Source organism: Ceratotherium simum, chromosome 6 (genome assembly GCF_057802395.1).
Source record: "Ceratotherium simum simum isolate JZ-2026a chromosome 6, ASM5780239v1, whole genome shotgun sequence".
NCBI lineage: Eukaryota > Metazoa > Chordata > Mammalia > Perissodactyla > Rhinocerotidae > Ceratotherium > Ceratotherium simum.
Genome location: NC_141905.1, coordinates 7,080,611 through 7,093,840, shown reverse-complemented (window position 1 = coordinate 7,093,840; position 13,230 = coordinate 7,080,611). Strand labels below are relative to the sequence as shown.

The 13,230-nt window shown below is 38.5% G+C and overlaps 1 protein-coding gene across 1 annotated transcript in view; it reads left to right on the top strand.

Annotated features, from left to right (window-relative positions):
• PTPN20 (protein tyrosine phosphatase non-receptor type 20) overlaps positions 1 to 13,230 on the top strand; it is a 103,999-nt gene that overhangs the window by 46,519 nt on the left and 44,250 nt on the right. Inside the window, exons 5-6 of the mRNA XM_087432929.1 lie at positions 4,421 to 4,518; positions 7,250 to 7,362. Of these exons, the coding sequence (XP_087289055.1) occupies positions 4,421 to 4,518; positions 7,250 to 7,362 (211 nt within the window). The remainder of the gene's footprint in view (positions 1 to 4,420; positions 4,519 to 7,249; positions 7,363 to 13,230) is intronic.

Here is a 13,230-nt window from a genome sequence, read left to right as displayed (position 1 = left end):
GTCTGTCATCACACAGCTCTTTAGTACAGAGACAAGACTAGAAACCAGGCTCCTATCTCCTAGTCTTACTGTTTTCACTTTGTCCTCATAAATCCTTGGCATATGTAGGGCAGAAAAGCTAACTGAGTCTCCTTGGAAAAATTTATCCAGCCTTTTCTTTAATTTGACATTAATTTGATTCAGTGAGCAGTCTCCAAGAAACCTGGCATCTTGCTAATTTAGTGTATTTCTCCTTGTGCCTTCTTGACATTGTTAGCCAAATCACATTTAATTTAATCAAAGACATATTCGAGTCCCAAGTGAGCCTTTAATTTGAATTGCAGCCGTCCAGAACAGTTTGCTCCTTTGATAAATGTAATCAAGTTCATTTTGAAGCGTGACTTAAAATATACCTCAGGTTTAAATTATGCTCGGACTTCTCACTCAGGTGAGGTCACTTTTTCTTGGTAAATGAGTTGTGTGCAAATGTTTTTAAACCTGTTTTGCTGGAGATGGGAGAGATTGTGTTGGTGTGATAGCACTACCCGAATTCTTTTCCTCCACCCCATCTCATTCATAATCTCCACATTCCTATGCTGATTCTCCTGAAATTAATTTTTAGGGATTTGTTCTACCAATTAGTGTTGATAAACTAGTTTTCAGGACTAGGTCATCTGCGTAGAACTCATTTCATTTACTTTATTGGTCATCCATGTACTTTAATAAGAAGGAATCTTTGGGGAACATTTCCCCTTGATGTTTTAAAGTAAAAGAATTAAAATACACAGGGCAACACTAACAAAAGAGAGTGAGTGTAGCTATAGTTATATCAGACAAAAGAGACTTCAGAGCAAAAAGCATTAGGCAGTAAGTGGCCACTATATAACACTAAACGGTTTAATTCACAAGGGAGATATAAAATTCTTAATTTATGAGCTCCTAATAACAGTTTTAGAATATATAAAGCCATATTTGACAGAATTGCAATGAGGAATTGATAAATTCATTATGATAGTGGACCATTTTAAAATATCTCTTTTATTGATACATTAAACAGTTATTTTTTTGATACATTAAACAGTAACTTTTATTGATACATTAAAAGAGTATAAAAATTACAAAAAAAAAAACAATTAGCAAGCTAGATATAATGAACATATATAGAACTTGAATCCCTAAATTAGAGAACTTAACATTTTTTTGAAGCATACATGGACCATGTATAAAAATTTACCATGTACCAAATCAAAATATATCTCAACAAATGTAACATAATCTTTATAGTACTGACTGTGGTCTCTGACAAAGAAATTTCATTAGACGTCAACCACAAAAAGATGAAACATGCATTTGGAATGTAAAGACACGTACTTCTAGATTCATGGGCCAAAGAAGAAATCATAATGGAAAGTTAAAGTATTTAGAATAGAATAAATACAAAATTACTACATATAAAAAACTTGTGGTTTGCTCATCATGCAGTAGTTAGCAAATATAATGTGTAATCTATATCATTACATTTACAATGATAGCAGCTATATAAAGTATGTGGGAGTAAATCTAAGAAAAGGTGTGAATTGCCTTTATTAAGAATATCATGAAGTGTTTTGATGGGTAACTTGATCATATTAATGGATAATAAGACTTAATATAATAAAGATAACAGTTATCCCTAATTGAAACTACAAAATTAATTTAATTTCAATAAAAATTTTAAAGTTTTTTTTTTTTTTTGTGAAGAAGATCAGCCCTGAGCTAACATCTGATGCCAATCCTCCTCTTTTTGCTGAGGAAGCTTGGCCCTGAGCTAACATCCGTGCCCATCTTCCTCCACTTTATATGGGACGCCACCACAGCATGGCTTGACAAGTGGTGTGTCGGTGTGCGCCCGGGATCCGAACCCGTGAACCCCAAGCCACTGAAACGGAGCGCGCACACCTAACCACTTGCGCCACTGGGCCGGCCCCATTAAAGTTCTTTTTTATGTGTCTAAGTGTGAGATTTGATCAGCTGATTCAAAAACTTACTTGAGAAAACAAGGCCAAGAGTAGGCAAGACAGTGAGGAAAGGAAAGAAAAGTATGTCTGGGGTGGCGGGAGCGACTGGCACTGCAGGTGATGAAGGCCTATCCTAAAGCTGTAGGAACTGAGGAAATGTGGTGATAGCATAGGAAGCAGCAGATAAGACCAGTGAAACTGCGCAGAGATTCCAGAAAAAGACCCAGGCGTATATGGGAACCTTTTATATGACAGGTGGCATGGTAGATAGAATAGTCGGCTCAATTAATGGTGCTGGTACAATTGGTTATTCTAATAGGAAAAATAAAACTGCATTTCCTGTGAGGAAAGGTCAACAGACTTTTTTTCTTCACAACGAGAAAATGATTTTGTGTTGGCCTTCTCATGTCCTGTTTCTCTGGAAACCTGGTAAAGATGGAATATCAGCTGTGTTACTAGGCAGCATTGGTTATGGTAAAAATGACTCCTGGACTGGAAGGATTATGACTAGGGTGATGAATGTCTTGTTGAGTGTACAAATGGAGTGAATGTGGGAAGCCCCTTGCTGTGATCCCCGGAGGTTAGGTTCATGGGTTGTTATAAGACATACTGGTTCCTGTGCAGCTAGAGCTTCTAAGCCAGGGTGACTTAGGTACCCACCCGTGTAGTCTGACTGCCTTACACCTGAGCTGACGTTAGAACACTGTTAGGACTCCTGATGAGGGCAAGCTGAGACTGTCCTGCTGACGGGTTGGGGCTCCTCTCCTATATCCTTCTGCAAAGCTCACCTGGTGCCAGGTGTGGCCTGTTGGATCTTGTGAATGTCCAGGTGAAAGGAAGATCATTGTTGGTGGTTGAGTGGAGTGAGCAAGGTAGACTTTACGCTAAAATCGTTTCTAGGTGAATTAAATCCCCAGATATTAAAACCAAAGCTTAACGAATTTTAGAAAAATATGTGAGAATTGATATTTTTCTTATTCCCTTAGGAAAAAAATTTTTAAATTTATGTTTTATATATTATTCAACATCACAGTTAGCTAATCCATTAGAATTTAATATATTCTAAAATATATTCTAAAATTCATATTGCTGAAATATAAGTTAGCCTTATATTTCATGCAATGCTTATTCATGTTAGGCTAAAAACATAGTAAGTTACATGTTTTGACTTGTTCAGCAAAATGAATTTGCTTGATAGGAATACTGGGTAGTTGTTTACATCTTTCCATTAACATGCTTATTTTTAAAATTAATTGTGTTTGGGTCGATGTTCTGGAATGATAGCTATATATATACCTACAAGAGGTATTCCAGGTCTAGGAAGTTTCATGGAATTAAGCCAAACACATACACACACATATTAGCAACAGGGGAAAAGATTAATAAGCTTTACAAAATCAAAGTCATTAAAAGACACTTAAAAAAGATGAAAAGACAGGACATAGGCTGTGTCTGGAGATGATGCAGGAGAAATAGAGAGGCCTGAGATGAGGGTGGAAGTTAGGCGGAGGCCAGACCATGGAAGGCTGCCTGGACGTGGGCCTGCTCTTGCTCGGGGTGCTTCCCTGTCTCCTTGCTTAGCCCTTCCTCTTCTCTTTCAGGTACGTGGCTGTTATGTATCACCATACTCTGTTACTGCATTAACACTTCTCACCAGCTGCAAGTTTTGTATGCTTGCTGTGTATTTTCTCTCTCCCCATGAGAATATATGTGTTCCACAAGGACAGAACACACTCCTTTCTTGTTCAGTGTTTTATCCATAGCCCTTAGGACGGTGTTGCACATACTAGACCTCCAGAAAAGAACTGTCGAATGAGTGGATTAATTGAAGCAGAATTGAGGTCTAAGATATTGTTTACTAAATCTTTATTGTAATGTGATTTTTTCTCTCTAATTATATTCAATTTTGTCTACCAGTGGGCCAGGTACTGTACAAGAGGCTGGCTGCAAATGCAACAAAGTGAACTAATGTTCATCAGGCAGTACAAAATCTCATGGCTGATACATACTTAGAGTTACTGGATTAGTTATACAAGTACTAAAATAAATATCGTGCTAGGAATTTTATATTAATGGTACGCTAAATATGATAAGTACTCGTTATAAGCATCTCCTCTGGGCTGCAGTAATAATCTGTTGTTCTTTTCTTAAAGAAAAATAAAGGTTATTTTTATCAACTTTTGGAAAGTAAGTTGAGTGATTCAATAAAAATCATTTGTGTATGCATAGTACTCTGTACTCTGTTTTGACAGATTGGAAAATACTTAATAGGAGATATACATATTAAGTGATTTTCTAGGAATAGAAATCACACTGTGATTGTGGTTTTAATTCTATTATTAAGACCTTATTGCTCTTCTTAGGAAGCTATAGAAGTTATATTTCTTTTAAACTGTGTATTCCTAAAATCATAGCCATAATGTTGTTTTTTTCTATGCCTATAGGTTTTTGAAAATGAAATTAGCTCAGAGAAGGTAAAACTCCCTCTTCAGAATTTCCAACATAGTGATTATGAGGATCTTTTTAAAGAGGCTGAAGAAAGGTATAACTTGTGAGTTATTTAGTGAGTGTTCTCTTTATTCATGTTCATAGCTAGCCCTCTAAGTGGAGATAGTAAATAATGGCCCACAAATGTTTGATTAAGTTTTTAAGATATAGCTCTTTGTAGTAAGTACAACCTTATTTGGCTAGAAATAGGATGTGTTTATAATCTTGTAAATATGGTGTTAACACAACAAAAAGCTATCCCCACAGAATTCCGTTTCTCTCTCGTCTGGACAGTTGGCAGTTCTGAAGCCTCTGTACACGTGCTCTTGTGTGTGCTCTTGGAGGGCGGTGTACCTGAGGTCTGGTGAAGCTCAGCACACAGCTAAGTCTTATGAGCAGTGACATCCGTTTCCAGACAGAAAGAATGCGCCAGAAACAATAGGACTATTAACATGGTGAATTCTTGGTTCTATATATGGAACAAATATAAAGAACCAGGTGAAAAGTCAATTTCCATCAGAAAAAGAAAAGAAATGGCAGGTTTCATGCTTATAAAATGTTCAAATTTAGGTGTTACATGCAAAAACATATCAAATAAGGAAACATTTTATTGAGCCATATTTCCTTAGAGATTTATGAGTAATATTAGCTACAATCACTGCATAATAATGTGTATAGTATAAAACTTGTGTATACAACTTTCAGAAGTAGTTAAATGAACAAATAATAGTAATTCAAAAGGCATTTTGAGATACTGTTATATGCTAATAGTGTATACTAATTGGTAGATACTAATTATGTACTAAGCACTGTATACAAATACATAATATTACGTAGTCCTTCCCTTTAGTTTACAGTTTAATTATGGAAAGAGACATGTAAAAGACAAATTTAAATACAATGTAGTAAATATTATTATAGAGTCAAAATCCAAGGACTGTGGGTACCGAAGGCAGAGAGCTATGCTGGGGGGATAGTTCCTCACCAGCTTCCTTGAGGAAAAGATATTTTGGTTGGATTTAGGATCTTAAATAAATGGAAATCTAGTGGGTAAAAGGAGAGGGAGGAACATTTCAAGATGGGGGAAGAAATTTGAGCTAAGGTAAGGAGTTGTGAAAATCCTCATTAATGGTGAGAAATATTATGTGTCGAGAGTTGTAGGGTATGTGTGAATTAGAATGCCGTGAACCTTGAGAAGATGAGAGGGAGAGCCAAAAACCCAGTGTGGGCTGGAGTGTGAAGGAACTCAATATATGTGAAACCAAGGAGTATACATTTTATTCAGACTATTAGAATGAAAATGAAAGAAAGATGGAGTCTTTTTGTTTTATTCATACATGTGTCTGTCTGTCTATCCATCCATCCATCCATCCATCCATTCATTCACCTACCTATCTACCTACCTATCTACCTACCTACCTACCTACCTACCTATCTACCTATCTATCTATGTATCTATCTATCTATCTATCTATCTATCTATCTATCTATCTATCTATCTATCATCATCATCATCATCATCATCATCTGTTTATCTAGAAGGAGGATTGCTGGAAGCAAGGTAGAAGTTAGCTGGCAGGAAATGGAGAATAATAAGATATTTATAGTAAACAGAGAAAAGAGGAGGAGAAAGAGTAAGAAACCTGAAATTACCTACAGCAGCAAAAAAAAAAAAAAGGCATTCATTTTGTTAAGATTAAGTATAATGTGCGTGAAGGAAATGAGTAGAGATGATGATGAAACAGTCGGCGGGGGCCAGATTGCTGGCATCCTAAACTTATGTGTCCAGTAAGGAGCCTTGGTAGTTGGTGGGCAGGTGTAGTTAAATTTGAGTTTTAGGGACAATTTTCTCTAGACTTTGGAGATTAGACCCAGAAACCAAATGAGGAGGCTTTTGTTAAGCGGGGTTGCAAATGAAAGTGCAACAAGAGCCAAGCAGATAGTATCAATGGTACATGGAGAGTGAGAAGCTGGAAAGGAAACAGAAGCAAGTGTGGGCTAGTATGTGAAAAATCTGATGGAGTTAGAGCAGTAGTTAGATGGAGACAGAAAGTTTAAACAGTTTTCTATTTTTAAGATGAGAGAGAATCAAGTATTCTTATAAAATGGAAGAATTTGTAGATAGGAAGAGATTAATTATATATATATATAAGAAAAGATAACTTCGGAAAAATGTCTTAGAGGAGGCAGAAGGCATGGAGTTGAGAATGTGGAAGGGTTAATTCTGAGCAAGGAGAAAGTAAGGAGTCATGAAGAATGTTGGTGCATCTAAGTATGCATTTTAAAAGTAAGTTGAAAGAGTTCTTGCTTTCTGGCTTGCATTTTCTAGAAGGGGCTACATTTTTACTAAGGCAGAGAATTAAGATAGGGCCTATGTGAGGGTGGTAGTTCAGAATTAGCTGCGGTGGAGGAATGGTTTTAGGGAAACCCAACAGGGACCTACCAGTGTTTTCAAAATGGCTCTCTGCTGATATCAGAAACCCCAGAGACCCCAGTACTTTTCTCCCACAGCCTAGGTAAAGAAGGAAAGAAGGTGAATAGGTCGATTGATCCGAGGCGGCTAGTTTGCAAGCCAGGTGAAGTTGGGAGGAAATGTGATCCGACGTTGGCACTGCAGAATTACCTCTTTGGCAGCGGCCAGTTCCAGGTGGTGGCAGTGGAACTGGGTGGCTGAACTGAAATGGAGGCGAAGCTTTACTGAATAATTAATGTAGATTACCAGAGACTCTTTCTTAAATGTATACGTTGTTTGAAACCATGAACAAATATATAAATTTCTTTTTCAGTGACAGTGAGCCCATCACGTGGTCAGTCAGAAACTCCTTCCTAAGAGACAGATGGAGCAGTGAGGAGGAGGAGCCTGCAGGGCCGTCCCAGACTGTCTCCCCTCAGCTTCACGGTAGGACTGCAGCCTATTTTATTAGCAGATTCTTGAAAAGGCTGTATTTCAGAGATATGCACAAAGAAATTTCTAATATAAATGCAGGAAAGAGCTAGGAGACACTTTTTAAAATGAGGAAAACATCATTTTCTAGGATTTTCTTTTAAAAATGAAGAAAATGCTCCACACCCTACATTCATAAGGGCAAATTTCTACCCTTTCTTTAAATATTTTAATATCAAACATGTCATCTTAATAAAATGAGCTCTTATTATTTTCTTAAACTAGGAATTATAGATTTGTATAGACTTGAATATCACCTGCTTCCTCATTTCCTTAATTTTAATTTGTTGCACAGTGTATACTTTGTAAGTGAAATAATACCTTTTTTTTGGGTGACACGTAATCATGGGTTGTGGAAAAAAGGAAAATACAAATATATATGATAAAATAAATAATAGTACTGAAGATTGTTCCAAATTTTTTTCTGTGTATATGTATTTACATTTGTGTATAATATAAATGTAAATATAACCATGAATATACATGTATAATTTTTGTGTGTGGGTTTGGGGGATCATATACCTCAAAAACCTGGGAGTTAGAGAACATCTTAGAGATCACCCATTTCAACTTCCCAACAAGTGCCAGAATCATCGTCTCTAATGATTTTTTTTAATTTGAAAAATATCAAATCTAATTAAGGCAATATCACACTATGCAATTATTAAAATACAGGTCTCACACAAAAATAGTTTACAAGAAAATTACTTTTTAAATGTTGAAGTACAATTTACATATGGTAAAATTCACCCTTTTTAGCATATGGTTCCATGAGATTAGACGAAGGTCTACCGCCACCATCAAGATACAGTCCACTTCCTTCACCCCTCAAATTTCTCTGTGCTCTTTTGTAGTCAACTCCTAACCCCACCACCAGCACCTGACAACGGGTAAAGTTTTTGTTCTCTTTACTTTTGTCTTTTCCAAAGTGTCTTATGAATGGAATCATAAATTTGTTGCCTTTTGAGTCCAACTTCTTTCACTTAATGTAGTGCTATTGATATTCATCCACACCATTGCATTTATCAGTATTTAGATTTTTTTTTTTTTGCTGAATAGTATTCTGTTGTATGGCTACGTCAGTTTGTTTATCCACTCACCAGCTGAAGGACATTTGGGTTGTTTTCCAGATTTTCGCAATTATGGATAAAAGCACTACAAACATTGACATACTGGTTTTGTATAAACCTAAGTTTCTGTTTCTTTAAGGTGAATATCTAGAAGTGGGATTTGTGAGTCATAAGCATATAACAGACAAATCGTGTTCCAAAGAGGTTGTACCAATAGGCCTTTTACTTTTTTCCCTCCTACTCTTTTTTGCTCTTTGTGTTTCAGTTAAGGTAATTTTTATCAACCGATCTTAGTTTATTGACTCTTTCCTCCGCAGTGTTGAGTCTACTAATGAGCCCGTTGAAAGCATTCTGTAGCTCTTTTACAGTGTTTTTCATTGTTAACACTCCCATTTGACTTTATCTTATAGTTTCCATCTCCGTTCAGATTCCTCGACTGTTCATGCATTTTTGTCCACCTTTTAAGGTGGACCTTCAAGGGGTCCAACTTTGTCCACCAAGAGCTTAAATACATTAATCGTAGTTATTTAAAATTCCCTCTCTGATAATTCTAACAGATGGGTGATTTCTGAGTTTTTTCTGTTGATCGCTTTGTTTTCTGACAGTGACTTTTGTTGTTGCTGCTGCTGCTTCTTTGTGTGCCTCATAAATTTTGATAGAGTGTTGGTGCTGGGTGTAGGAAAGTTAGAGATTGAGGTAAATAGAATTTATGCCTGGAAATAGTCATGCTTGTTCCTCTGCTAGGCCGTTAGTGTAGGTTGTTGATTTAGCATGTTTGGGACATGAGTTGGATTTTGGTTTTGTGTTGCTGTCGTTATCTACAGTGAACTATTGACTTAAAATTCCTCAAGATTTAACTTGTACTTTGGGTGGCAGCTGGAGCGCTGGGGAGTTTCTCTTAACGTTCCTGTTCTATCCGTAGCTTTAGGCCTTCCCTTTGTGCCTGTGCTTCAGAAGGGATCTTCCCCACCCTCGTGCCCCTCCTCCAGGAGTGGACTGGTGCTTGCTAGCCTGGAGAGGAGAGCAAGGCAGTTCTTTGTTGTTGTAGTCCAGTGTCAGCCTTAGGCAGGTCCTCTGTCCCTGGTTCTCAGTGTGGGGCTTTGTCTGTGATGCTGCCCTCCTCTCTATGGCCTCCAAACTCTGCCTTCTATTTTTGGCAGGTCTACTGTGGGAGAGGGTTCCCGTCCCTCACTTAGTGGTAGGAGACTTATAATAGTGTTGGTAAAGGATCCTGAGCTCAGGACAGTTTCCTGCTCCTCCTCCAGGAGTAGAGGGTTTTTCTTTTCCCAGCTGCAGTGCGTCTTCACCTGTGCACAACAAGGTTTGCTGCTGTTCCCACCACAATTTAAGACTTTTGTTCTATAAGGGAGGTAGGTCCAAGTGGGGCTTTATACGTTTACCACCGTGGCGGTGGCTCTGCTCCTCTGAGCCTACGCCCCTGAAGGAAGGATTCCTTCCATTTCCCACTCTGTCTTCAGTCCTTCTTTGGAGCACCTACTGGAGGTCTGTTGAGTCTGTGATGGTGTGTATACTCTCTGTATCTGTGGCTTCCTGGGGTTCTGTACTCTCACACTAGCCCACATTCAGCCTTCAGCAATATATTAAGCTTTTTATCTGGATACTTCTTTCCCACTTGTATAGTTTCTGACATCTCTTTCTCCCATCAGCTGCTACAAGTGAGCCAGTGTTCGTGACCTGTCTCTCCTTAGAGGAGTCTGGCTTTCCTTAAATTTCCAACTTGGTTGCCCTGCAATCACAACTCTCTGATTGGTTCAAAAATTGTTTTATTTTGTTTTTTCTTCAGCTTTATATGTTGATAGCATATGAGTAATGCTATTCTAGCTTTCTACATTTTAGGCAGAAGTGGAATTTTGAATATAAATCTATTTTTAGAATAAAAAACAAGAGCATATTCCATTGTGAATATATCTTTTTAGTAAGTATATATTTACTCTACAGTTTTTAAAAGCCAAATAATATTCCATTTTATGACCACACTATTATCTATATAGTCGACCTCTTCTTGTTGTTCACCTAGGGTAGTTTTTCTAAAAATATTACTATATTATACAGTGATATGATAAACATCCATGGAACTAAGTCTTTGGGAATATTCTTAGACTGAGTCAGAAAAAAGAAGGACAGCTTTATTCAAACTGCTGCTGCAGCAACAGCGGGAAGCCCATGATCTAAGATCAGTGTCTATCCAAGCAGGCGCTTTTGAGGGGTTTTAAAGGAAAAGGGGTGACATGTTGACTGATAGAGGAACAAGAAACTTGCAGTTGGTATATCTAGGGTTATTCTTTGAAGTTCTGTGTTTAGATATGATAACTAGATGATTTTGTTTTGCTTTCTTATGGTCCCCTAGTGACAACTAGTGTTGGTGATAAATGACATTTACTTCTGTACAACAGGATAATGCCATGGCCTAGCTCTTAGAAGCAAGGCCCGGTCTCCGGGGAAAGCAGACAGAAGCTGCTTTTCCCTTCTCAGTTCCCTCCTTTTCAGTTTCATTTAGGACAAAGGTTAGGCTTCTCCCAGGGTCTGCATTAACAAAGGATTAATGACTAGAAAATATAAAGAACTGCAAATTAATAAGTAAAAGACAAACAACACAATAGAAAAATGGGCAAAAGACATTGCTATGGACTGTACTTTTCTGTCTCCCCAAAATTGGTACGTTGAAATCCTAATCCCCAGTGGGTTGGCATTTGAAGATAGGGCCTTTGGGAAGTAATTGAGTTTGAATGAGGTCATGGGGATAGAGCCTTCCTAATGCAAATGGTGCCTGTATAAGTGGATGAAGGGACCAGAGCTCTTTCTCTCCACCACGTGAGGATATAGCACAAAAACAGCCATCTGTAAACCAGAAAGGGGGTTCTCACCAGGATACCCTGATCTCCAACTTCTAGCCTCCAGAACTGTCAGAAATAAGTGTTTGTTCTGTAAGTGCCCTAGTCCATGGTAATTTGTTATAGCAGCCTAGCAGCCCAAGATGACTAAGACAGAAATTGGTATTGAGAAGTGGGGTGCTGCTGTAACAAATACCTAAACATGTGGAAGCAGCTTTGGTAATGGGTAGAGGCTGGAAGAGTTTTGAGGTGCATGCTAGAAAAAGCTGATATTGTTGTGAAGAGACTTCTATGGTGATTCTGGTGAGAGCTCAAAAACAGAAAGAGGAGAGCTGTAGAGAAAGCTTCCGTCTTAGAGAATACGTAAATAATCACGTACGGAATGTTGGTAGAAATATGGATAGTAAGGTCCATTCTGATGAAGCCTCAGATGGAAATGAGGAACATGCTATAGGACAATAGAGAAAGGTGGTCCTTGTCATAAGGTGACAAAGACTTGGCTGAATTGTGTTTGTGTTCTAGTGCTTTGTGGAAGGCAGAACTTGTGAGGGGATTTCTGAGCAAATTGTTGAATCGGTGGCTTGGTTCCCCCAACTGCTTATAGTAAAATATGAGAAGAGAGAAATGAATTGAAGATGGAATTGTTAAGCAAAAAGGAACCAGAACTTAAAGATTTGGCCAAGGCAAGGAAAGAATGACCTCTAGGGCAGTTCAGAGATCATCAGGGCTGCCACTCCCACCACAGGCCCTGAGTGTACTCCACCTCAGTTACAAAGAGCAGGGCTGCCAAGAGCCATGGTGGCAAGACTGCTACCACTGCCCAGCAGAGCCAAGGAGGTGGGACTGCTGCCATAGGGGGTCTGGGGGCAGGGCCTCTGCCCTAGTGGGTCTGGAGGGCAGAGAATCAAGTCCGAAAGGATTATTCTTGAGCTTTAAGGTTCAATGGAGTTTGCAGTGCTAGGTTTTGGACTTACTTGGGACCCATCACCTTCTTTTCTCATTTCTCCCTTTTGAAATTAGAATGTTTATCCTATGCCTGTCCCATGATTGTATTTTTAGAAGCCCATAAGTTATCTGGTTTCACAGGTTCATAGCTGGTGAGGAATTTTGCCCCAGGATGAAGCTTACCTCCAGTCTCACCTGTATCTGATTCAGATGATATTTAGATGAGACTTTGGATTCTGGACTTGAGGGCTGATGCTGAACAAGTTAAGAATTTTGGGGCTGTTGAGATGGAACAAATGTATTTTGCATGTAAGAAAGACATAAACTTTGGGGGTCAGGGGAAGAATGCTATGGGCTGAATGCCCCCCCCATCCATATGTTGAAGCCCTAATCTCCAATGTGGTGGCATTTGGAGGTGGGGCCTTTGGGAGGTGATTGAGTTTGAATGAGGTCGTGAGGGTGGAGTCCTCATGATGAGATTGGTGCCCTTATAAGGGATGAAGACACTAGAGCTGTCTCCTTCCACCTTGTGAGGATATAGCAAGAAAGCAGCCATCTGTAAACCAGGAAGAGGGCATTCACCAAGAACCCAACTATGTTGGCATCCTGATCTTACACTTCTAGCCTCCAGAACTGTGAGAAATAAATGTTTGTTGTCTAAGCTACCAAGTCGATGGTAATTTGTTATAGTGGCCCAAGCTGACCAACACAGACATCAACAGGCACTTCACAGAAGAGGAAATATGAAAATATGTTCAACCTAATTTTGAATCAGGGAAGTGAACACTAAACCACAGTGAAATAATAATTTACACTGACTAGACTGAAAAATTAAAAAATGTGACAGTAGTCAGTATTGGTGAGTATGGGGCACAATGGAAGACAACTTGGCATGTTTTAATATGCCCATACCCAGCGCCCTAGCAGTTCCTTTCCTGGTTGTTTAGCTAGAGACA